The sequence below is a fragment of the Heptranchias perlo genome, chromosome 12 (genome assembly GCF_035084215.1).
Source record: "Heptranchias perlo isolate sHepPer1 chromosome 12, sHepPer1.hap1, whole genome shotgun sequence".
In the NCBI taxonomy this organism is placed as follows: domain Eukaryota; kingdom Metazoa; phylum Chordata; class Chondrichthyes; order Hexanchiformes; family Hexanchidae; genus Heptranchias; species Heptranchias perlo.
Window position 1 is genome coordinate 64,752 of NC_090336.1, and position 25,816 is coordinate 90,567.

Here is a 25,816-nt window from a genome sequence, read left to right on the forward strand (position 1 = left end):
GCCAGTTGTCACGGTGTGTTTGTGGACGTGCCTCGTGAGTTGTCACGGTGTGTTTGTGGACGTGCCTCGTGAGTTGTCACGGTGTGTTTGTGGACGTGCCTCGTGAGTTGTCACGGTGTGTTTGTGGACGTGCCTCGTGAGTTGTCACGGTGTGTTTGTGGACGTGCCTCGTGAGTTGTCACGGTGTGTTTGTGAACGTGCCTCGCCAGTTGTCACGGTGTGTTTGTGAACGTGCCTCGTGAGTTGTCACGGTGTGTTTGTGAACGTGCCTCGCCAGTTGTCACGGTGTGTTTGTGGACGTGCCTCGTGAGTTGTCACGGTGTGTTTGTGGACGTGCCTCGTGAGTTGTCACGGTGTGTTTGTGAACGTGCCTCGTGAGTTGTCACGGTGTGTTTGTGGACGTGCCTCGTGAGTTGTCACGGTGTGTTTGTGAACGTGCCTCGTGAGTTGTCACGGTGTGTTTGTGAACGTGCCTCGCCAGTTGTCACGGTGTGTTTGTGGACGTGCCTCGTGAGTTGTCACGGTGTGTTTGTGGACGTGCCTCGTGAGTTGTCAAGGTGTGTTTGTGGACGTGCCTCGTGAGTTGTCACGGTGTGTTTGTGGACGTGCCTCGTGAGTTGTCACGGTGTGTTTGTGAACGTGCCTCGTGAGTTGTCACGGTGTGTTTGTGAACGTGCCTCGTGAGTTGTCACGGTGTGTTTGTGGACGTGCCTCGTGAGTTGTCACGGTGTGTTTGTGAACGTGCCTCGCCAGTTGTCACGGTGTGTTTGTGGACGTGCCTCGTGAGTTGTCACGGTGTGTTTGTGAACGTGCCTCGTGAGTTGTCACGGTGTGTTTGTGAACGTGCCTCGCCAGTTGTCACGGTGTGTTTGTGGACGTGCCTCGTGAGTTGTCACGGTGTGTTTGTGGACGTGCCTCGTGAGTTGTCACGGTGTGTTTTTGAACGTGCCTCGTGAGTTGTCACGGTGTGTTTGTGAACGTGCCTCGCCAGTTGTCACGGTGTGTTTGTGGTCGTGCCTCGCCAGTTGTCACGGTGTGTTTGTGGACGTGCCTCGTGAGTTGTCACGGTGTGTTTGTGGACGTGCCTCGTGAGTTGTCACGGTGTGTTTGTGGACGTGCCTCTTGAGTTGTCACGGTGTGTTTGTGAACGTGCGTCGTGAGTTGTCACGGTGTGTTTGTGGACGTGCCTCGTGAGTTGTCACGGTGTGTTTGTGAACGTGCCTCGCCAGTTGTCACGGTGTGTTTGTGAACGTGCCTCGTGAGTTGTCACGGTGTGTTTGTGAACGTGCCTCGTGAGTTGTCACGGTGTGTTTGTGAACGTGTCTCGTGAGTTGTCACGGTGTGATTGTGGACGTGCCTCGCGAGTTGTCACGGTGTGATTGTGGACGTGCCTCGCCAGTTGTCACGGTGTGTTTGTGAACGTGCCTCGCCAGTTGTCACGGTGTGTTTGTGAACGTGCCTCGCCAGTTGTCACGGTGTGTTTGTGAACGTGCCTCGTGAGTTGTCACGGTGTGTTTGTGGACGTGCCTCGCCAGTTGTCACGGTGTGTTTGTGAACGTGCCTCGCCAGTTGTCACGGTGTGTTTGTGAACGTGCCTCGCCAGTTGTCACGGTGTGTTTGTGAACGTGCCTCTTGAGTTGTCACGGTGTGTTTGTGAACGTGCCTCGTGAGTTGTCACGGTGTGTTTGTGGACGTGCCTCGCGAGTTGTCACGGTGTGTTTGTGGACGTGCCTCGTGAGTTGTCACGGTGTGTTTGTGGATGTGCCTCGTGAGTTGTCACGGTGTGTTTGTGGACGTGCCTCGCCAGTTGTCACGGTGTGTTTGTGAACATGCCTTGCCAGTTGTCACGGTGTGTTTGTGGACGTGCCTCGTGAGTTGTCACGGTGTGTTTGTGAACGTGCCTCGCCAGTTGTCACAGTGTGTTTGTGGACGTGCCTCGTGAGTTGTCACGGTGTGTTTGTGAACGTGCCTCGCCAGTTGTCACGGTGTGTTTGTGGACGTGCCTCGTGAGTTGTCACGGTGTGTTTGTGGACGTGCCTCGTGAGTTGTCACGGTGTGTTTGTGGACGTGCCTCGTGAGTTGTCACGGTGTGTTTGTGGACGTGCCTCGTGAGTTGTCACGGTGTGTTTGTGGACGTGCCTCGTGAGTTGTCACGGTGTGTTTGTGAACGTGCCTCGCCAGTTGTCACGGTGTGTTTGTGAACGTGCCTCGTGAGTTGTCACGGTGTGTTTGTGAACGTGCCTCGCCAGTTGTCACGGTGTGTTTGTGGACGTGCCTCGTGAGTTGTCACGGTGTGTTTGTGGACGTGCCTCGTGAGTTGTCACGGTGTGTTTGTGAACGTGCCTCGTGAGTTGTCACGGTGTGTTTGTGGACGTGCCTCGTGAGTTGTCACGGTGTGTTTGTGAACGTGCCTCGTGAGTTGTCACGGTGTGTTTGTGAACGTGCCTCGCCAGTTGTCACGGTGTGTTTGTGGACGTGCCTCGTGAGTTGTCACGGTGTGTTTGTGGACGTGCCTCGTGAGTTGTCAAGGTGTGTTTGTGGACGTGCCTCGTGAGTTGTCACGGTGTGTTTGTGGACGTGCCTCGTGAGTTGTCACGGTGTGTTTGTGAACGTGCCTCGTGAGTTGTCACGGTGTGTTTGTGAACGTGCCTCGTGAGTTGTCACGGTGTGTTTGTGGACGTGCCTCGTGAGTTGTCACGGTGTGTTTGTGAACGTGCCTCGCCAGTTGTCACGGTGTGTTTGTGGACGTGCCTCGTGAGTTGTCACGGTGTGTTTGTGAACGTGCCTCGTGAGTTGTCACGGTGTGTTTGTGAACGTGCCTCGCCAGTTGTCACGGTGTGTTTGTGGACGTGCCTCGTGAGTTGTCACGGTGTGTTTGTGGACGTGCCTCGTGAGTTGTCACGGTGTGTTTTTGAACGTGCCTCGTGAGTTGTCACGGTGTGTTTGTGAACGTGCCTCGCCAGTTGTCACGGTGTGTTTGTGGTCGTGCCTCGCCAGTTGTCACGGTGTGTTTGTGGACGTGCCTCGTGAGTTGTCACGGTGTGTTTGTGGACGTGCCTCGTGAGTTGTCACGGTGTGTTTGTGGACGTGCCTCTTGAGTTGTCACGGTGTGTTTGTGAACGTGCGTCGTGAGTTGTCACGGTGTGTTTGTGGACGTGCCTCGTGAGTTGTCACGGTGTGTTTGTGAACGTGCCTCGCCAGTTGTCACGGTGTGTTTGTGAACGTGCCTCGTGAGTTGTCACGGTGTGTTTGTGAACGTGCCTCGTGAGTTGTCACGGTGTGTTTGTGAACGTGTCTCGTGAGTTGTCACGGTGTGATTGTGGACGTGCCTCGCGAGTTGTCACGGTGTGATTGTGGACGTGCCTCGCCAGTTGTCACGGTGTGTTTGTGAACGTGCCTCGCCAGTTGTCACGGTGTGTTTGTGAACGTGCCTCGCCAGTTGTCACGGTGTGTTTGTGAACGTGCCTCGTGAGTTGTCACGGTGTGTTTGTGGACGTGCCTCGCCAGTTGTCACGGTGTGTTTGTGAACGTGCCTCGCCAGTTGTCACGGTGTGTTTGTGAACGTGCCTCGCCAGTTGTCACGGTGTGTTTGTGGACGTGCCTCGCCAGTTGTCACGGTGTGTTTGTGAACGTGCCTCGCCAGTTGTCACGGTGTGTTTGTGAACGTGCCTCGCCAGTTGTCACGGTGTGTTTGTGAACGTGCCTTTTAATTGCAGATGTTGACCCTCCGACCCACGCTGCCCTTGGTGATCCCAGTGAGATCGAGTTCCAGGGATATCAGAAATATCGGGACGATCCCGACGACCAGGGGCTGGACAGTGAAAATTCCCTGGAGAGCAATCCTCTTCGTTCCAGCTCGAGTACGACAGCCAGCAGCAGTCCCAGCACAGTTATCCAGGGCACCAACCACGTAAGTATGCTGTTTGAAGATACAACCAAGGGATCGTCAGCAACACAAGGCTGTCGTGTCAGAGATGGACCTTCAAATAAAGGCCTGCAGAATGGCTCTGCCAATGTGTCGCTATCTCGCTCACAGAGTGTCTGATCGGCGACACAAAGCCGATTAGTCTCCGTACCTCCTCCGTCTCCAGAGCTCCTGGTTTGAGCACTGCTGCCGTATAACTGTATTCAGTCCTTGTGAGATGAGTCCCAGTGTTAATATTCATTCTTGGGATATGAGCATTGCTGGCAAGGCTGAGAATGATGGGTTTTGTTCGGCAAGCGTATTAAGAGATATGGAGCAAATGGAGTTCAGGTACAGATCAGATATGATTTAATTGAATCGTGTAACAGCCTCGAGGGGCTGAATGTCCTACTCCTGATCCGATGTTCCTTCCGAAGGCTGGCATTTATTGCCCATCCCTCGTTTCCCTTGAGAAGGTGGTGGTGGCCTTGTTGAACTGTTGCAGTCCGTGTGGCGAAGGTTCTCCCACGGTGCTGTCAATCTCTCTGCCGCCCGCCGGCCCTCCCGCCTCCGGCTCGCCCGCCGGCCCTCCTGCCTCCGGCTCGCCCGCCGGCCCTCTCGCCCTCCGGCCCTCTCGCCCTCCGGCCCTCTCGCCCTCCGGCCCTCCCGCCCCCGGCCCTCCCGCCCCCGGCCCGCCCGCCCCCGGCCCGCCCGCCCCCGGCCCGCCCGCCCCCGGCCCGCCCGCCCCCGGCCCTCCCGCCCCCGGCCCGCCCGCCCCCGGCCCTCCCGCCCCCGGCCCGCCCGCCCCCGGCCCGCCCGCCCCCGGCCCTCCCGCCCCCGGCCCGCCCGCCCCCGGCCCGCCCGCCCCCGGCCCGCCCGCCCCCGGCCCTCCCGCCCCCGGCCCTCTCGCCCTCCGGCCCTCTCGCCCTCCGGCCCTCTCGCCCTCCGGCCCTCTCGCCCCCGGCCCTCCCGCCCCCGGCCCGCCCGCCCCCGGCCCTCCCGCCCCCGGCCCGCCCGCCCGCCTCGATGAGGTTCCTCTGACTAACACCCTTTGCCTCTGCTCGGTCTACAGGAATCCATTGACTCAGTGGATGCAGATGAGAGGACACTGAGCTTCCACAACCATATCTCAGCTGCCTCGATCCAGGCCTTCGCCAAGGCCAGCTGTGAGCGGCGGGAGAGCGATGGCCTGTCCTCGGGCTCGGCCTGCCAGCGGGATTACGACAACCCCTACTTCGAGCCTCAGTATGGCTTCCCCGCCGAGGAGGGAGAGGACGAACAAGGGGAGAGCTACACCCCCAACTTCACTCAGAGCATCAACGGGAACCGGTGAGGATCCAGCGCTGCTCACGGAGACCATCACGGACCCCCCCCCCCCCCCAGATCACTGACATCAATCTCCCCATTCCCAGTGGGACCGCGGACCCCGGGAAGGGCAAGGGGGAGCCTCTCGCAGTAGATGGGTCAGTCTTGGACCATTGGCGCTGCCTCAGCCGACCAGCACGGGGGGTGGGTGGGTTGGTGGTGGGGGATGGGACGAAAGGGGAGACCCGCGCCGGTGGGGGTTGGGAGACGGGGCGAAGGGCACGCCCCGCGAAGGAGGGCTGTGTTAGTGTGCGGTCTCTCCTCGGGCGCTGACTCTCCAAGCCTGTAACTAGTGGCTCACAGCCTAATGCAGAGTGGTCCTGGCCATACCAGCGCTAAGAATCTTTGTTTCAACATCCTGATGAGGTCAAAGCCCTTCTTCAATCAGTCTGGCCCTGGCCATTGAATGCTGTGACAGCCCAGGTACTGGCGAGTCACAAACTGCACATTGTGAGAGGGGAGAGGAACACACCTGGGGAGAGGGGGAGAGGAACACACCTGGGGAGAGGGGGAGAGGAACACACCTGGGCATCAGGGAGAGGGGGACAGGAACACACCTGGGGAGAGGGGAGAGGAACACACCTGGGGAGAGGGGAGAGGAACACACCTGGGGAGAGGGGAGAGGAACACACCTGGGGAGAGGGGAGAGGAACACACCTGGGGAGAGGGGAGAGGAACACACCTGGGGAGAGGGGAGAGGAACACACCTGGGGAGAGGGGAGAGGAACACACCTGGGCATCGGGGAGAGGGGGAGAGGAACACACCTGGGGAGAGGGGGAGAGGAACACACCTGGGCATCGGGGGAGAGGAACACACCTGGGCATCGGGGAGAGGGGGACAGGAACACACCTGGGCATCGGGGAGAGGGGGACAGGAACACACCTGGGCATCGGGGAGAGGGGAGAGGAACACACCTGGGTATGGGGGAGAGGAACACACCTGGGTATGGGGGAGAGGAGCACACCTGGGTATGGGGGAGAGGAACACACCTGGGTATGGGGGAGAGGAACACACCTGGGTATGGGGGAGAGGAACACACCTGGGTATGGGGGAGAGGAACACACCTGGGAGTGAGGGAGAGGAACACACCTGGGAGTGAGGGAGAGGAACGCACCTGGGCGTGGGGGAGAGGAACGCACCTGGGCGTGGGGGAGAGGAACGCACCTGGGCGTGGGGGAGAGGAACGCACCTGGGCGTGGGGGAGAGGAACGCACCTGGGCGTGGGGGAGAGGAACGCACCTGGGCGTGGGGGAGAGGAACGCACCTGGGCGTGGGGGAGAGGAACGCACCTGGGCGTGGGGGAGAGGAACGCACCTGGGCGTGGGGGAGAGGAACGCACCTGGGCGTGGGGGAGAGGGGGACACCTGGGCGAGGGGGAGAGGGACGCGCCTGGGCGAGGGGGAGAGGAACGCACCTGGGCGTGGGGGAGAGGAACGCACCTGGGCGTGGGGGAGAGGAACGCACCTGGGCGTGGGGGAGAGGGGGACACCTGGGCGAGGGGGAGAGGGACGCGCCTGGGCGAGGGGGAGAGGGACGCGCCTGGGCGAGGGGGAGAGGGACGCGCCTGGGCGAGGGGGAGAGGGACGCGCCTGGGCGAGGGGGGAGGGGGACGCGCCTGGGCGTCGGGGGGAGGGGGACGCGCCTGGGCGTCGGGGGGAGGGGGACGCGCCTGGGCGAGGGGGAGGGGGACGCGCCTGGGCGAGGGGGAGGGGGACGCGCCTGGGCGTCGGGGGGAGGGGGACGCGCCTGGGCGAGGGGGAGGGGGACGCGCCTGGGCGAGGGGGAGGGGGACGCGCCTGGGCGAGGGGGAGGGGGACGCGCCTGGGCGAGGGGGAGGGGGACGCGCCTGGGCGAGGGGGAGGGGGACGCGCCTGGGCGAGGGGGAGAACAAAATTAGGGTTTAGTTACTACTGAGGAAGACTGCACCAAAATACAAGACAACATTAACAAACTTGCAGAATGGACGTGTAATTGGCAAATTAATTTCAATATTTTTAAGTGTGAGGTGGTGCATTTTGCTGGGAGGAATAAGGAGGCCACATACTCACTGGAAAATAAGAGTCTAAATGGTTTAGGGATGCAAAGTGATCTGGGGGGACAGATACACAAATCACGAGAAGTAGTGACGCAGGTTAATAAGGGCATAAAAAGGCAAATCAAGCATTGGGGTTCATCTCGAGAGGGATAGAATTGAAAAGCAGGGAAGTTATGTTAAACTTGTCTAGAACCTTGGTTAGACCACACTTGGAGTATTGTGAACAGTTCTGGTCTCCATATTATGAAAGCATATAGAGGCACCGGAGAAGATGCAAATGAAATTGGCTCAGTGTTTATTGTAACTTCCAATGTTCCAGGACTCCGAAGCCACTCCGTCCTAATAGTCTGAGACTCCCAAGTGATTCTGAAGCAGAATCAGACTCACGGGCGAGCTCCCCGAACTCCACCGTCTCCAACAACAGCAGCGAGGGCTTCGGGGCATTCATGTCATTTGCCAGTAAGTGTTTATTAACACAGTGTGTGTAATACTTGGACACAGGATCAGTGTGTGTAATACTTAGACACAGGATCAGTGTGTGTGATACTTAGACACAGGATCAGTGTGTGTGATACTTAGACACAGGATCAGTGTGTGTGATACTTAGACACAGGATCAGTGTGTGTAATACTTAGACACAGGATCAGTGTGTGTAATACTTAGACACAGGATCAGTGTGTGTGATACTTAGACACAGGATCAGTGTGTGTGATACTTAGACACAGGATCAGTGTGTGTAATACTTAGACACAGGATCAGTGTGTGAGATACTTAGACACAGGATCAGTGTGTGTAATACTTAGACACAGGATCAGTGTGTGTGATACTTAGACACAGGATCAGTGTGTGTGATACTTAGACACAGGATCAGTGTGTGTGATACTTAGACACAGGATCAGTGTGTGTGATACTTAGACACTGGATCAGTGTGTGTGATACTTAGACACTGGATCAGTGTGTGTGATACTTAGACACTGGATCAGTGTGTGTGATACTTAGACACTGGATCAGTGTGTGTGATACTTAGACACTGGATCAGTGTGTGTGATACTTAGACACAGGATCAGTGTGTGTGATACTTAGACACAGGATCAGTGTGTGTGATACTTAGACACAGGATCAGTGTGTGTGATACTTAGACACAGGATCAGTGTGTGTGATACTTAGACACAGGATCAGTGTGTGTGATACTTAGACACAGGATCAGTGTGTGTGATACTTAGACACAGGATCAGTGTGTGTGATACTTAGACACAGGATCAGTGTGTGTGATACTTAGACACAGGATCAGTGTGTGTGATACTTAGACACAGGATCAGTGTGTGTGATACTTAGACACAGGATCAGTGTGTGTGATACTTAGACACAGGATCAGTGTGTGTGATACTTAGACACAGGATCAGTAAGTGAAGTAATGTTCCTTTGTTAAATGGGGAATGGGGATGGATACATGAATTCATGTTCTATTAAATGGAATGGATTTACCATATGCGGGGACCGAGGGTATCACGAGTGTCACACAAATTACCTTTGGCCCCTGACCCCGAGGGTATCACGAGTGTCACACAAATTACCTTTGGCCCCTCTCCCCGAGGGTATCACGAGTGTCGCACTGGGGCCCCTCTCCCCGAGGGTATCACGAGTGTCGCACTGGGGCCCCTCACCCCGAGGGTATCACTAGTGTCGCACTGGGGCCCCTCTCCCCGAGGGTATCACGAGTGTCGCACTGGGGCCCCTCACCCCGAGGGTATCACGAGTGTCGCACTGGGGCCCCTCTCCCCGAGGGTATCACGAGTGTCGCACTGGTGCCCCTGACCCCGAGGGTATCACGAGTGTCGCACCGGGGCCCCTCTCCCCGAGGGTTTCACGAGTGTCGCACCGGGGCCCCTCACCCCGAGGGTATCACGAGTGTCGCACTGGGGCCCCTCTCCCCGAGGGTATCACGAGTGTCGCACTGGGGCCCCTCTCCCCGAGGGTATCACGAGTGTCGCACTGGGGCCCCTCTCCCCGAGGGTATCACGAGTGTCGCACTGGGGCCCCTCTCCCCGAGGGTATCACGAGTGTCGCACTGGGGCCCCTCTCCCCGAGGGTATCACGAGTGTCGCACTGGGGCCCCTCTCCCCGAGGGTATCACGAGTGTCGCACTGGGGCCCCTCTCCCCGAGGGTATCACGAGTGTCGCACCGGGGCCCCTCTCCCCGAGGGTATCACGAGTGTCGCACCGGGGCCCCTCTCCCCGAGGGTATCACGAGTGTTGCCCTGGTGCCCCTCTCCCCGAGGGTATCGCGAGTGTCGCACTGGTGCCCCTCACCCCGAGGGTATCGCGAGTGTCGCACTGGTGCCCCTCACCCCGAGGGTATCGCGAGTGTCGCACTGGTGCCCCTCACCCCGAGGGTATCGCGAGTGTCGCACTGGGGCCCCTCACCCCGAGGGTATCGCGAGTGTCGCACTGGGGCCCCTCTCCCCGAGGGTATCACGAGTGTCGCACCGGGGCCCCTCACCCCGAGGGTATCGCGAGTGTCGCACTGGGGCCCCTCTCCCCGAGGGTATCTCGAGTGTTGCCCTGGTGCCCCTCTCCCCGAGGGTATCACGAGTGTCGCACCGGGGCCCCTCTCCCCGAGGGTATCACGAGTGTCGCACTGGGGCCCCTCACCCCGAGGGTATCGCGAGTGTCGCACTGGGGCCCCTCTCCCCGAGGGTATCACGAGTGTCGCACTGGGGCCCCTCACCCCGAGGGTATCACGAGTGTCGCACCGGGGCCCCTCTCCCCGAGGGTATCACGAGTGTCGCACAGGTGCCCCTCTCCCCGAGGGTATCACGAGTGTCGCACCGGGGCCCCTCACCCCGAGGGTATCACGAGTGTCGCACTGGGGCCCCTCTCCCCGAGGGTATCACGAGTGTCGCACTGGGGCCCCTCACCCCGAGGGTATCACGAGTGTCGCACTGGGGCCCCTCACCCCGAGGGTATCACGAGTGTCGCACTGGGGCCCCTCACCCCGAGGGTATCGCGAGTGTCGCACTGGTGCCCCTCTCCCCGAGGGTATCGCGAGTGTCGCACCGGGGCCCCTCACCCCGAGGGTATCACGAGTGTCGCACTGGGGCCCCTCTCCCCGAGGGTATCGCGAGTGTCGCACTGGTGCCCCTCTCCCCGAGGGTATCACGAGTGTCGCACCGGGGCCCCTCACCCCGAGGGTATCACGAGTGTCGCACTGGGGCCCCTCACCCCGAGGGTATCACGAGTGTCGCACTGGGGCCCCTCACCCCGAGGGTATCACGAGTGTCGCACCGGGGCCCCTCACCCCGAGGGTATCACGAGTGTCGCACTGGGGCCCCTCTCCCCGAGGGTATCACGAGTGTCGCACTGGTGCCCCTCTCCCCGAGGGTATCACGAGTGTCGCACTGGGGCCCCTCTCCCCGAGGGTATCACGAGTGTCGCACTGGTGCCCCTCTCCCCGAGGGTATCACGAGTGTCGCACTGGTGCCCCTCTCCCCGAGGGTATCACGAGTGTCGCACTGGGGCCCCTCTCCCCGAGGGTATCACGAGTGTTGCCCTGGTGCCCCTCACCCCGAGGGTATCACTAGTGTCGCACTGGGGCCCCTCTCCCCGAGGGTATCACGAGTGTCGCACTGGGGCCCCTCTCCCCGAGGGTATCACGAGTGTCGCACTGGGGCCCCTCTCCCCGAGGGTATCACGAGTGTCGCACTGGGGCCCCTCTCCCCGAGGGTATCACGAGTGTCGCACTGGGGCCCCTCTCCCCGAGGGTATCACGAGTGTCGCACTGGGGCCCCTCTCCCCGAGGGTATCACGAGTGTCGCACTGGGGCCCCTCTCCCCGAGGGTATCACGAGTGTCGCACTGGGGCCCCTCTCCCCGAGGGTATCACGAGTGTCGCACTGGTGCCCCTCTCCCCGAGGTTATAACGAGTGTTGCCCTGGGTTGTTTGACCCTGGTGCATGATATGGTTGAATGGCAGGATATTGGATGCCCTTGCTCAGGTCCCAGTATATTGAGGATTTGGTGAAGTATGGTAAGGTTTGAATTGCGTCGTTTGTATTGATCAATCTAACACGTAGTGAAAGCCGGGGGTGTTGGGGGGTGCCTGCTACGTAGGTTTGAGGTATGTTGATTGGAGAGTTTGTCTTCTTGACCTGCAGGTAACATCTACAAGAGCCGCGGCACCAGCTTCAGCCTCTCCAACCTGGCCCTACCGACCAAAGCAGGGCGGGATAAGAGCACACCATTCCCCAGCCTCAAAGGTAGAGATCGCCCAACCTTCTGTCTCACAGACTTGACTTGTGAACGGTTCGCAGACGCGGAGGCAATGCAGCTCGTTCAGAATACAGGCCTTTGTCAGCCTGTGTTCAAGGACGCTGGGGTCCTGCTCTCTGTCTCATCCTTGTTTTCAAATCCCTCCATGGCCTCGCCCCTCCCTGTCTCTGAGACCTCCTCCAGCCCTCCGAGACCTCTGCGCTCCTCCAATTCTGGCCTCTTGCGCATCCCCGCTTTTAATCATTCCTCCATTGGCGGCCGTGCCTTCAGCTGCCGAGGCTCTAAGCTCTGCAATTCCCTCTCTAAACATATCTCCGTCTTTCTACCTCTCCCTCCTCCTTTAACTCGTTCTTCAAAACCTACCTCTTTGACTTTCGGTTACAATGTCCTAATATCTGTGTCCCGGTGTTGAGTTTTGTTTGATAATCGCTCCTGTGAAGCGCCTTGGGACGTTTTACTACGTTAAAGGCGCTAAATAAAGGGGAGTTGTTGTGAATCGCCGCCTCGCAGAGGATTGCAGGAGCATCCCTGCATCACAATCAGATGCGACATGCACTGGCAGACTGCTCGGAGGCAGTGTCTCATTCCTAGTGGAGGGCCAGCATAAAGAGTTTGAATTCCCTCATTCCCCCTCTCGTCCATGTTTGAACCCGGTTCTTGAGTGTAGTCTTCCTACGCCCACACCCCTGTCCTCCACCTGTAGCGTTAGCAGTCTCTGACCGCCTGCAGACCGTTCCCCTGCCGTCTCTGTGATCAGCTTGTTTACCCGTGTGTCGGTGCGTCTCTGCCAGTTCCCTGCCTGGTTTCTCGCTGCTTGCTGTGCCGTGTCGGTGTGTGGATCGGGTCTATGGTGCAGGATGGGTCGCCGCATTAAACTAACTGCATGGCTGGCCGAGGCGGGGTGAGGGTGTGGGGGGTGTCGGGGGGCAACGCAATTGGGCTCTCTGGCTAACCACAGTCTCTCTCTACACCACAACGTAGGGTAAGTTGCACTGCCCAGGTGGGGGAAGATTTTAGTACTGTTTCATGGGTTGAGACATCATCTGGGTGTTCATTCGGAATGTGTACTGGGTTCCTGCTGGCACTTAGTGGGAACGTGTGCTGGATTCCTGCTGGTTTTTATATTGGGATGGTGTGCTGGGTTCCTGCTGGTATTTATATTGGGATGGTGTGCTGGGTTCCTGCTAGTTTTTATATGGGGATGGTGTGCTGGGTTCCTGCTGGTTTTTATATTGGGATGGTGTGCTGGGTTCCTGCTAGTTTTTATATTGGGATGGTGTGCTGGGTTCCTGCTAGTTTTTATATTGGGATGGTGTGCTGGGTTCCTGCTGGTTTTTATATTGGGATGGTGTGCTGGGTTCCTGCTAGTTTTTATATTGGGATGGTGTGCTGGGTTCCTGCTAGTTTTTATATTGGGATGGTGTGCTGGGTTCCTGCTGGTTTTTATATTGGGATGGTGTGCTGGGTTCCTGCTGGTTTTTATATTGGGATGGTATGCTGGCTTCCTGCTGGTTTTTATATGGGGATGGTGTGCTGGGTTCCTGCTGGTATTTATATTGGGATGGTGTGCTGGGTTCCTGCTGGTTTTTATATGGGGATGGTGTACTGGGTGCCTGCCGGTTTTTATATTGGGATGGTGTGCTGGGTTCCTGCTGGTTTTTATATGGGGATGGTGTGCTGGGTTCCTGCTAGTTTTTCTATGGGGATGGTGTGCTGGGTTCCTGCTGGTTTTTATATTGGGATGGTGTGCTGGGTTCCTGCTGGTTTTTATATTGGGCTGGTGTGCTGGGTTCCGGCTGGTTTTTATATGGGGATGGTGTGCTGGGTGCCTGTTGGTTTTTATATGGGGATGGTGTGCTGGGTTCCTGCTGGTATTTATATTGGGATGGTGTGCTGGGTGCCTGCTGGTTTTTATATTGGGATGGTGTGCTGGGTTCCTGCTGGTTTTTATATTGGGATGGTGTGCTGGGTGCCTGCCGGTTTTTATATTGGGATGGTGTGCTGGGTTCCTGCTGGTTTTTATATGGGGATGGTGTGCTGGGTTCCTGCTGGTTTTTGTATGGGGATGGTGTGCTGGGTTCCTGCTGGTTTTTGTATGGGGATGGTGTGCTGGGTTCCTGCTGGTATTTATATTGGGATGGTGTGCTGGGTTCCTGCTGGTATTTATATTGGGATGGTGTGCTGGGTTCCTGCTGGTTTTTATATTGGGATGGTGTGCTGGGTTCCTGCTAGTTTTTATATGGGGATGGTGTGCTGGGTTCCTGCTGGTTTTTATATTGGGATGGTGTGCTGGGTTCCTGCTAGTTTTTATATTGGGATGGTGTGCTGGGTTCCTGCTAGTTTTTATATTGGGATGGTGTGCTGGGTTCCTGCTGGTTTTTATATTGGGATGGTGTGCTGGGTTCCTGCTGGTTTTTATATTGGGATGGTATGCTGGCTTCCTGCTGGTTTTTATATGGGGATGGTGTGCTGGGTTCCTGCTGGTATTTATATTGGGATGGTGTGCTGGGTTCCTGTTGGTTTTTATATGGGGATGGTGTGCTGGGTGCCTGCCGGTTTTTATATTGGGATGGTGTGCTGGGTTCCTGCTGGTTTTTATATGGGGATGGTGTGCTGGGTTCCTGCTAGTTTTTCTATGGGGATGGTGTGCTTGGTTCCTGCTGGTTTTTATATTGGGATGGTGTGCTGGGTTCCTGCTAGTTTTTATATTGCGATGGTGTGCTGGGTTCCTGCTGGTATTTATATTGGGATGGTGTGCTGGGTTCCTGCTGGTATTTATATTGGGATGGTGTGCTGGGTTCCTGCTGGTTTTTATATGGGGATGGTGTGCTGGGTGCCTGCCGGTTTTTATATTGGGATGGTGTGCTGGGTTCCTGCCGGTTTTTATATGGGGATGGTGTGCTGAGTGCCTGCCGGTTTTTATATTGGGATGGTGTGCTGGGTTCCTGCTGGTTTTTGTATGGGGATGGTGTGCTGGTTTTTATATTGGGATAGTGTGCTGGGTTCCTGCTGGTTTTTGTATGGGGATGGTGTGCTAGGTTCCTGCTGGTTTTTATATGGGGATGGTGTGCTGGGTCCCTGCTGTTTTATATATTGGGATGGTGTGCTGGGTTCCTGCTGGTTTTTCTATGGGGATGGTGTGCTGGGTTCCTGCTGGTTTTTGTATGGGGATGGTGTGCTGGGTTCCTGCTGGTTTTTCTATGGGGATGGTGTGCTGGGTTCCTGCTGGTATTTATATTGGGATGGTGTGCTGGGTTCCTGCTGGTATTTATATTGGGATGGTGTGCTGGGTTCCTGCTGGTTTTTATATTGGGATGGTGTGCTGGGTTCCTGCTTGTTTTTATATTGGGATGGTGTGCTGGGTTCCTGCTAGTTTTTATATTGGGATGGTGTGCTGGGTTCCTGCTGGTTTTTATATGGGGATGGTGTGCTGGGTTCCTGCTGGTTTTTATATTGGGATGGTGTGCTGGGTTCCTGCTAGTTTTTATATTGGGATGGTGTGCTGGGTTCCTGCTAGTTTTTATATGGGGATGGTGTGCTGGGTTCCTGCTGGTTTTTATATTGGGATGGTATGCTGGGTTCCTGCTGGTTTTTATATTGGGATGGTATGCTGGCTTCCTGCTGGTTTTTATATGGGGATGGTGTGCTGGGTTCCTGCTGGTATTTATATTGGGATGGTGTGCTGGGTGCCTGCCGGTTTTTATATTGGGATGGTGTGCTGGGTTCCTGCTGGTTTTTATATGGGGATGGTGTGCTGGGTTCCTGCTGGTTTTTGTATGGGGATGGTGTGCTGGGTTCCTGCTGGTTTTTGTATGGGGATGGTGTGCTGGGTTCCTGCTGGTATTTATATTGGGATGGTGTGCTGGGTTCCTGCTGGTATTTATATTGGGATGGTGTGCTGGGTTCCTGCTGGTTTTTATATGGGGATGGTGTGCTGGGTGCCTGCCGGTTTTTATATTGGGATGGTGTGCTGGGTTCCTGCCGGTTTTTATATGGGGATGGTGTGCTGAGTGCCTGCCGGTTTTTATATTGGGATGGTGTGCTGGGTTCCTGCTGGTTTTTGTATGGGGATGGTGTGCTGGTTTTTATATTGGGATAGTGTGCTGGGTTCCTGCTGGTTTTTGTATGGGGATGGTGTGCTAGGTTCCTGCTGGTTTTTATATGGGGATGGTGTGCTGGGTCCCTGCTGTTTTATATATTGGGATGGTGTGCTGGGTTCCTGCTGGTTTTTCTATGGGGATGGTGTGCTGGGTTCCTGCTGGTTTTTCTATGGGGATGGTGTGCTGGGTTCCTGCTGCCATACATGGGGAGTGTATGTTGATGTCACAGACTGTTCCCTTGTGTGCAGAGACTGGTTTGTAGCATGTTTAACACTTCCCCAGTTTGACAGTCCATTATCTCCTTGGTTGATGTTCAGTAACAAATCAGGAGCCAGGTTTGACTCTGGGATATTTTGTTAAGTCTCAAAGGTGCTGTTCAGCCCGCGCCTCGCCCCAGCCCGCCCCTCGCACCCCGCCTCGCCCCTCGCACCCCGCCTCGCCCCTCGCACCCCGCCTCGCCCCTCGCTCTCCCGTGTGTACAGGCTGGGTGTTGCTGGGCCGGGTGACTCCCCTTCCCGCATGCTTTCGATTTGTTCTTCTGTATGATTTTTTTATTGTAATGTTTTGCTTTTCTTTCTGTTTCTCTTTCCACATTTCATGAAAAGAATACTTTAATGTTGAAGTAAACAGTAGGGATGAGGAGCCAGGTGGGTATGACCCCTTCCTGACCTATGACCTAAATTCCTGAAGGTCATAAGTCATTGTATTGTAATTCGCTAGAACTTAGTGAAGAGGTGATGACCTCGGCACCCAGTGTGTGATGGTTATTGATGCTGCTTTATTAGGTTGGAAAAGGCCATCAGGCTTTTTCTTGTACGGCGGGTGGCAGAGGGTGGGGCGGGTGGCAGAGGGTGGGGCGGGTGGCAGAGGGTGGGGCGGGTGGCAGAGGGTGGGGCGGGTGGCAGAGGGTGGGGCGGGTGGCAGAGGGTGGGGCGGGTGGCAGAGGGTGGGGCGGGTGGCAGAGGGTGGGGCGGGTGGCAGAGGGTGGGGCGGGTGGCAGAGGGTGGGGCGGGTGGCAGAGGGTGGGGCGGGTGGCAGAGGGTGGGGCGGGTGGCAGAGGGTGGGGCGGGTGGGGCGGGTGGCAGAGGGTGGGGCGGGTGGCAGAGGGTGGGGCGGGTGGCAGAGGGTGGGGCGGGTGGCAGAGGGTGGGGCGGGTGGCAGAGGGTGGGGCGGGTGGCAGAGGGTGGGGCGGGTGGCCGAGGGTGGGGCGGGTGGCCGAGGGTGGGGCGGGTGGCCGAGGGTGGGGCGGGTGGCCGAGGGTGGGTGTCTGGTCCCACCTCGAGACACGTGCAAGGGGTGAACAAGAAGCCAGTGACTGAGCCCGAGGGGAGAGTAGGCCATTCTTTCTTGGGGACGGTCGTGTAATGGTCATGTTACTGGACCTGTGATCCAGGGAACGGGAGTTCAAATCCCACCATGTGAAAATTTGAATTCAGTTTAAAATCTTGCAATTAAAGCCGGCCTCAGTAAAAGTGACCATGAAGCTGTCGGATTGTCCGAAAAACCCAACTGGTTCACTAATGTCCTTTAGGGAAGGAAACCTGCCGTCCTCGCCCGGTCTGGGACTATTGGTGACTCCAGTCCCACACCAATGTGGTTGACTCTTAACTGCCCTCTGAAGTAGCCCAGCAAACCACTCAGCTGTATCAAAACCACTCCCAGTGTTTCCAGGAGAAGGCCCACCACCATCTTCTCAGGGCAACGAGGGATGGGCAATAAACACCGGCCTTACAGCGACGCCCACATCCCGAGACTGAATATAAAACGCTCTGATCGTTGAGCTGGATGTAGTGGTGAGAGGGAAGGGAGTACTTTCTGCCATTCATCAAAATCTGTTGACGATCACAACCCTTCACTACATTGAAACCCCTCCAGAAACAGACGCCCCCCCCAACCACCCCTCCACCCAGCAGACAGCAGCTGAGGGCCGAACACCTGCCTGTCTCTGACCCTCCGTATGGGGAGAGAAGTGTCACCGCATGGCTGAGAGTGTGGGGCTGGAAAGCTCTTACAGGCGAGCGTTGGTTCAAATATTTTTCTACCTGCAAAATGTGGTGGGGCCCCAGGGCCTTTCACCTGGCCAGGTCTGGGCAGTGTTACACACGATGCTGAGGGAGCGGTAGTGGAGAGTCCCACGTGTGGCTGGGTGTGAGGGGCCTCTGGGTGTGAGGGGCCTCTGGGTGTGAGGGGCCTCTGGGTGTGAGGGGCCTCTGGGTGTGAGGGGCCTCTGGGTGTGAGGGGCCTCTGGGTGTGAGGGGCCTCTGGGTGTGAGGGGCCTCTGGGTGTGAGGGGCCTCTGGGTGTGAGGGGCCTCTGGGTGTGAGGGGCCTCTGGGTGTGAGGGGCCTCTGGGTGTGAGGGGCCTCCGGGTGTCTGAGTGTGAGGGGTCTCCACATGTGATGGCATGTTTGAAGCAAATGAAGTGCATGAGTACACGTGGGATATGGGTTTAAAGTGTACACACGGGTGCCTTGTGTGTGAGGTCCGTCTCCGGGGGTCTCGAGTTTTCTGGATTTGCCCCCCCCCCGAATCACAAGTCGCCTCGTCCATTAACAGCAGATACACATTAGAAGAAAACAGTGATCTGGTTGTGTTTGTGCCTGGTTGTGTTTGTGCTTTGTGCCCTCTGCCCTCTGTCCCTTGCCCAGTCCTGCTTTGTGTTTATTGAGTTCTACCTGATGATCAGTATTCCAGTGGGCAGCCTGGCAGGTCAGTAATGAAGGGGTGAGTCAGCAGTCTGATCTGCCCGGGTCCGCATGGCCTGGGTCCCGTGTTGTACAGCTGGCAGTGATTCGGGATTGATACTGTACAAATCAGCTGCATCCTCTCCACACTGAAGCAGAACACTTCATTGACGTTTCATCTGAAAGCATCTGTCTCCCCTGCTTCATATCCAACGGTGTGAGCGAGCCACCTCCTCACCCCTTCACTATGGCTGCACGTTGAGACCAGTGCTTGCACCATGTGTCATCTCTCAGCACGGATGGTGCTGCACTGGGTTCGATAGCGGGGAGTGCACTGTGTCTGAGAGCCTGAGCTGTCCTCCTCGCACACCACTGGAATACTGTCGGACTGAATTGCCTGTGTTTTGGATTGATTTATTTATTTTTCTCTTGTTTTGCTGAATGAGCACTAATTGTGATTTTGTGTGTCCCAGTATTTGGGCTAAATACTATAATGGAGGTTATAGCCGAAGCTGGAGTGGGCAGTGAAGGTGGGTCTCTTGCATGGGCCGCATGACCCTTTCGCACAATGCTCTGCCTTCCTCATCGGGCTGTTCCATTGTTGTTCCTCTTCCCCCCCCACCCACCCCCACCTCCCACCTCCCACCGTCATTAGGTAACAGATGTCACGTGACACCCTCCGCCTCGACAAACTCGCTCATTCTGCGGTCCGTGCCGGTCTGCTTCTCGTGTGCTCTTCATCTGGTGCTGTGTTGGTTCTGCATGTGAAGAGGGCCTAAAAACCTCTCCCGCCCCCCGTTCCCCCTCCCCGTCTCCCGCCCCCCGTTCCCCCTCCCCGTCTCCCGCCCGCCGTCTCCCGCCCCCCGTTCCCCCTCCCCGTCTCCCGCCCCCCGTTCCCCCTCCCCGTCTCCCGCCCCCCGTTCCCCCTCCCCGTCTCCCGCCCCCCGTTCCCCCTCCCCGTCTCCGCCCCCCGTTCCCCCTCCCCGTCTCCCGCCCCCCGTTCCCCCTCCCCGTCTCCCGCCCCCCGTTCCCCCTCCCCGTCTCCCGCCCCCCGTTCCCCCTCCCCGTCTCCCGCCCCCCGTTCCCCCTCCCCGTCTCCCGCCCCCCGTTCCCCCTCCCCGTCTCCCGCCCCCCGTTCCCCCTCCCCGTCTCCCGCCCCCGTTCCCCCTCCCCGTCTCCCGCCCCCGTTCCCCCTCCCCTCTCCCGCCCCCCGTTCCCCCTCCCCCTCTCCCGCCCCCGTTCCCCCTCCCCCTCTCCCCTCCCCCTCTCCCGCCCCCCGTTCCCCCTCCCCCTCTCCCGCCCCCCCCCGTTCCCCCTCCCCCTCTCCCGCCCCCCCGTTCCCCCTCCCCCTCTCCCGCCCCCCCCCGTTCCCCCTCCCCCTCTCCCGCCCCCCCCGTTCCCCCTCCCCCTCTCCCGCCCCCCCCCGTTCCCCCTCCCCCTCTCCCGCCCCCCCCGTTCCCCCTCCCCCTCTCCCGCCCCCCCCCCGTTCCCCCTCCCCGTCTCCCGCCCCCCTCCCCGTCTCCCGCCCCCCTCCCCGTCTCCCGCCCCCCCCGTTCCCCCTCCCCCTCTACCCTCTCCCGCCCCCCCCCGTTCCCCCTCCCCTCTCCCGCCCCCCGTTCCCCCTCCCCCTCTCCCGCCCCCCCGTTCCCCCTCCCCCTCTCCCGCCCCCCGTTCCCCCTCCCCCTCTCCCCTCCCCCTCTCCCCGCCCCCCCGTTCCCCCTCCCCTCTCCCGCCCCCCCCGTTCCCCCTCCCCCTCTCCCGCCCCCCCGTTCCCCCTCCCCCTCTCCCGCCCCCCCCGTTCCCCCTCCCCCTCTCCCGCCCCCCCCGTTCCCCCTCCCCCTCTCCCGCCCCCCCCCGTTCCCCCTCCCCCTCTCCCGCCCCCCCCCGTTCCCCCTCCCCCTCTCCCGCCCCCCCCCCGTTCCCCCTCCCCGTCTCCCGCCCCCCTCCCCGTCTCCCGCCCCCCCCCGTTCCCCCTCCCCCTCTCCCGCCCCCCGTTCCCCCCTCCCCCCTCTCCCGCCCCCCCGTTCCCCCTCCCCCTCTCCCGCCCCCCCCGTTCCCCTCCCCCTCTCCCGCCCCCCCGTTCCCCCTCCCCCTCTCCCGCCCCCCCCGTTCCCCCCTCCCCCTCTCCCGCCCCCCCCGTTCCCCCCCTCCCCCTCTCCCGCCCCCCCCGTTCCCCCTCCCCCTCTCCCGCCCCCCCGTTCCCCCTCCCCGTCTCCCGCCGCCCCCCGTTCCCCCTCCCCCTCTCCCGCCCCCCGTTCCCCCTTCCCCTCTCCCCGTTCCCCCTCCCCCTCTCCCGCCCCCCCCAGTTCCCCCCTCCCCCTCTCCTGCCCCCCCCAGTTCCCCTCCCCCTCTCCTGCCCCCCCCGTTCCCCCTCCCCCTCTCCTGCCCCCCCCCGTTCCCCCTCCCCCTCTGCTGCCCCCCCGTTCACCCTCCCCCTCTCCGCCCCCCGTTCCCCCTCCCCCTCTCCCGCCCCCCCGTTCCCCCTCCCCCTCTCCCGTTCCCCCCTCCCCCTCTCCCGTTCCCCCTCCCCCTCTCCCGCCCCCCCAGTTCCCCCTCCCCCTCTCCTGCCCCCCCCGTTCCCCCTCCCCCTCTGCTGCCCCCCCCGTTCCCCCTCCCCCTCTCCCGCCCCCCCGTTCCCCCTCCCCCTCTCCCGCCCCCCCCGTTCCCCCTCCCCCTCTCCCGCCCCCCCCCGTTCCCCCTCCCCCTCTCCCGCCCCCCCCCGTTCCCCCTCCCCCTCTCCCGCCCCCCCCCGTTCCCCCTCTCCCGCCCCCCCCCGTTCCCCCTCTCCCGCCCCCCCCCCGTTCCCCCTCTCCCGCCCCCCCCCGTTCCCCCTCTCCCGCCCCCCCCCGTTCCCCCTCTCCCGCCCCCCCCGTTCCCCCTCTCCCGCCCCCCCCGTTCCCCCTCTCCCGCCCCCCCCGTTCCCCCTCTCCCGCCCCCCCCCAGTTCCCCCTCTCCCGCCCCCCCCGTTCCCCCTCTCCCGCCCCCCCCGTTCCCCCTCTCCCGCCCCCCCCGTTCCCCCTCTCCCGCCCCCCCCTCGTTCCCCCTCTCCCGCCCCCCCCCGTTCCCCCTCCCCCTCTCCCGCCCCCCGTTCCCCTTCCCCCTCTCCCGCCCCCCCGTTCCCCTTCCCCCTCTCCCCTTCTCCCGTTCCCCCTCCCCCCTCCCGTTCCCCCCTCCCCCGCCCCCCCCGTTCCCCCGCCCCCCCGTTCCCCCGCCCCCCCGTTCCCCCTCCCCCTCTCCCGCCCCCCCCGTTCCCCCTCCCCCTCTCCCGCCCCCCCCCGTTCCCCCTCCCCCTCTCCCACCCCCCCCCGTTCCCCCTCCCCCTCTCCCGCCCCCCCGTTCCCCCTCCCCCTCTCCCGCCCCCCCGTTCCTCCTCCCCCTCTCCCGCCCCCCCTCTCCCGCCCCCCCCGTTCCCCTTCCCCCTCTCCCGCCCCCCCGTTCCCCTTCCCCCTCTCCCGCCCCCCCGTTCCCCTTCCCCCTCTCCCGCCCCCCCCCGTTCCCCTTCCCCCTCTCCCGCCCCCCCGTTCCCCCTCTCCCGCCCCCACCGTTCCCCCTCTCCCCGCTCCCCCCGTTCCCCCCCCTCCCCCGCCCCCCTGTTCCCCCTCCCCCTCCCCCCGCCCCCCTGTTCCCCCTCCCCCTCTCCCGCCCCCCGTTCCCCCTCCCCCTCTCCCGCCCCCCGTTCCCCCTCCCCCTCTCCCGCCCCCCGTTCCCCCTCCCCCTCTCCCGCCCCCCGTTCTCCCGCCCCCCGTTCCCCCTCCCCCGCCTCCCGTTCCCCCTCCCCCCTCTCCCGCCCCCCGTTACCCCTCCCCCTCTCCCGCCCCCCTGTTCCCCCTCTCCCGCACCCCTGTTCCCCTCCCCCTCTCCCGCCCCCCCGTTCCCCCTCTCCCCGCCCCCCCCGTTCCCCCTCTCCCGCCCCCCCCGTTCCCCCTCTCCCGCCCCCACCCGTTCCCCCTCTCCCGCCCCCCCCCCCCGTTCCCCCTCTCCCGCCCCCCCGTTCCCCCTCTCCCCGCCCCCCCCCGTTCCCCCTCCCCCGCCCCCCTCTCCCGTTCCCCCTCCCCCGCCCCCCTCTCCCGCCCCCCCCCCCGTTCCCCCTCTCCAGCGCCCCCCCCCCGTTCCCCCTCTCCAGCCCCCCCCCCCGTTCCCCCTCTCCAGCCCCCCCCCGTTCCCCCTCTCCCGCCCCCCCCCCCCCCGTTCCCCCTCTCCCGCCCCCCCCCCCGTTCCCCCTCTCCCGCCCCCCCCCCCTCGTTCCCCCTCTCCCGCCCCCCGTTCCCCCTCTCCCGCCCCTGCCCCTCCCCTCATCTTTTTATTTCTTTTAAATGTTCTGAGCTGGCTTTCCATTCCTGTTTTCTGCCAATGTGTGATGTAGGATTGCAGCACTCTCACCCTAGTTTGACTTTTATTTTTCTCTCTCTCTGCCCCCCCCCCCCCCCATCGTTTTATTGACACATTTTCCTTCGGTCTGCGTCCTGTGCGACGCCCGTGGACTGTCTGATTGACGCTGCTTCCCTTCACTTGTCCAGGTAACAGGCGAGCCCTGGTTGACCAGAAATCATCAGTCATCAAGCACAGCCCGACTGTGAAGAGAGAATCACCCTCGCCACAGGGAAGAGCAAACAACAGCAGGTACCCGGGGCGGGAAGGGACTGGGGGGGGAGGGGAGCCTCGATTGGGAACACGGCAACGCCCACGGCCAACGCACCACCCAGCGCAAAACCGCCCACGGCCAACGCACCGCCCAGCGCAAAACCGCCCACGGCCAACGCACCGCCCAGCGCAAAACCGCCCACGGCCAACGCACCGCCCAGCGCAAAACCGCCCACGGCCAACGCACCGCCCAGCGCAAAACCGCCCACGGCCAACGCACCGCCCAGCGCAAAACCGCCCACGGCCAACGCACCGCCCAGCGCAAAACCGCCCACGGCCAACAAACCAGCCAACACACCGCCCAGCGCAAAACCGCACACGGCCAACAAACCAGCCAACGCACCGCCCAGCGCAAAACCGCACACGGCCAACGCACCGCCCAGCGCAGCACCGCCCACGGCCAACACACCGCCCAGCGCAGCACCGCCCACGGCCAACGCACCGCCCAGCGCAAAACCGCCCAGGGCCAACACACCGCCCACGGCCAACGCACCGCCCAGCGCAAAACCGCCCAGGGCCAACACACCGCCCACGGCCAACGCACCGCCCAGCGCAAAACCGCCCACGGCCAACACACCGCCCAGCGTAAAACCGCCCACGGCCAACGCACCGCCCACGGCCAACGCACCGCCCACGGCCAACGCACCGCCCACGGCCAACGCACCGCCCACGGCCAACGCACCGCCCAGGGCAAAACCGCCCAGGGCCAACGCACCGCCCAGCGCAAAACCGCCCACGGCCAACACACCGCCCAGCGCAAAACCGCCCACGGCCAACGCACCGCCCACGACCAACACACCGCCCAGTGCAAAACCGCCCACGGCCAACACACCGCCCACGGCCAACGCACCGCTCAGCGCAAAACCGTCAACGGCCAACACACCGCCCAGCGCAAAACCGCCCACGGCCAACACACCGCCCACGGCCAACACACCGCCCAGCGCAAAACCGCCCACGGCCAACACACCGCCCAGCGCAAAACCGCCCACGGCCAACACACCGCCCAGCGCAAAACCGCCCACGGCCAACACACCGCCCAGCACAAAACCGCCCACGGCCAACACACCGCCCACGGCCAACGCACCGCCCAGCGCGAAACCGCCCACGGCCAACACACCGCCCAGCGCAAAACCGCCCACGGCCAACACACCGCCCACGGCCAACGCACCGCCCAGCGCAAAACCGCCCACGGCCAACACACCGCCCAGCGCAAAACCGCCCACGGCCAACACACCGCCCACGGCCAACACACCGCCCACGGCCAACGCACCGCCCAGCGCAAAACCGCCCACGGCCAACGCACCGCCCACGGCCAACACACCGCCCAGCGCAAAACCGCCCACGGCCAACACACCGCCCAGCGCAAAACCGCCCACGGCCAACGCACCGCCCAGCGCAAAACCGCCCAGGGCCAACACACCGCCCACGGCCAACGGACCGCCCAGCGCAAAACCGCCCACGGCCAACACACCGCCCAGCGCAAAACCGCCCACGGCCAACGCACCGCCCACGGCCAACGCACCGCCCACGGCCAACGCACCGCCCACGGCCAACGCACCGCCCACGGCCAACGCACCGCCCACGGCCAACGCACCGCCCACGGCCAACGCACCGCCCACGGCCAACGCACCGCCCACGGCAAAACCGCCCAGGGCCAACGCACCGCCCACGGCCAATGCACCGCCCAGCGCAAAACCGCCCACGGCCAACGCACCGCCCAGCGCAAAACCGCCCACGGCCAACGCACCGCCCACGACCAACGCACCGCCCAGCGCAAAACCGCCCAGGGCCAACACACCGCCCACGGCCAACGCACCGCCCAGCGCAAAACCGTCCACGGCCAACACACCGCCCAGCGCAAAACCGCCCACGGCCAACACACCGCCCAGCGCAAAACCGCCCACGGCCAACACACCGCCCACGGCCAACACACCGCCCAGCGCAAAACCGCCCACGGCCAACACACCGCCCAGCGCAAAACCGCCCACGGCCAACACACCGCCCAGCGCAAAACCGCCCACGGCCAACACACCGCCCACGGCCAACGCACCGCCCAGCGCAAAACCGCCCACGGCCAACACACCGCCCAGCGCAAAACCGCCCACGGCCAACACACCGCCCACGGCCAACACACCGCCCACGGCCAACGCACCGCCCAGCGCAAAACCGCCCACGGCCAACACACCGCCCAGCGCAAAACCGCCCACGGCCAACACACCGCCCAGCGCAAAACCGCCCACGGCCAACACACCGCCCACGGCCAACACACCGCCCACGGCCAACACACCGCCCACGGCCAACACACCGCCCACGGCCAACACACCGCCCACGGCCAACACACCGCCCAGCGCGGCCCACGGCCAGCACCGTTTGAAAGCCATATGCAGTACTAATGGCGCTCAGTGCAGCTCCTGACTTGCAGCTGTTTGTGTTGCAGTGAGAACCAGCAGTTCCTGAAGGAGCTGGTGCAGAATGTTCTGGATGGTCAGGGCGTCGGCTGGCTAAACATGAAGAAAGTCCGCCGACTGCTGGAGAACGAGCAACTTCGAGTCTTCGTCCTCAGCAAACTCAACAGGACCATCCAGTCCGAGGAGGATGCTCGACTGGACATCCTGAAGGACGTGGTAAGGGGGCTTGAGGACACCTTACGATGGCAAGGCCAATGTGCAGCCACTCTCTCTTACAACCTCTCCCCCTCCCCCTTCCGTCCCTCAGAACTGACCCTCCGACAATGCAGCGTTCCCTCAGTACCGACCCTCCGACAGCGCAGCGCTCCCTCAGTACCGACCCTCCGACAGTGCAGCTCTCCCTCAGTACCGA

At 61.6% G+C, this 25,816-nt stretch overlaps 1 protein-coding gene across 1 annotated transcript in view; it reads left to right on the forward strand.

Moving 5' to 3' along the window:
• LOC137328106 (MAP kinase-activating death domain protein-like) overlaps positions 1–25,816 on the forward strand; it is a gene marked incomplete at its 5' end in the record, with an annotated part of 176,831 nt that overhangs the window by 58,544 nt on the left and 92,471 nt on the right. Inside the window, 6 exons of the mRNA XM_067994288.1 lie at positions 3,717–3,910; positions 4,977–5,233; positions 7,625–7,764; positions 11,459–11,560; positions 22,873–22,975; positions 25,434–25,620. Coding sequence (XP_067850389.1) covers positions 3,717–3,910; positions 4,977–5,233; positions 7,625–7,764; positions 11,459–11,560; positions 22,873–22,975; positions 25,434–25,620 — 983 coding nt within the window. The remainder of the gene's footprint in view (positions 1–3,716; positions 3,911–4,976; positions 5,234–7,624; positions 7,765–11,458; positions 11,561–22,872; positions 22,976–25,433; positions 25,621–25,816) is intronic.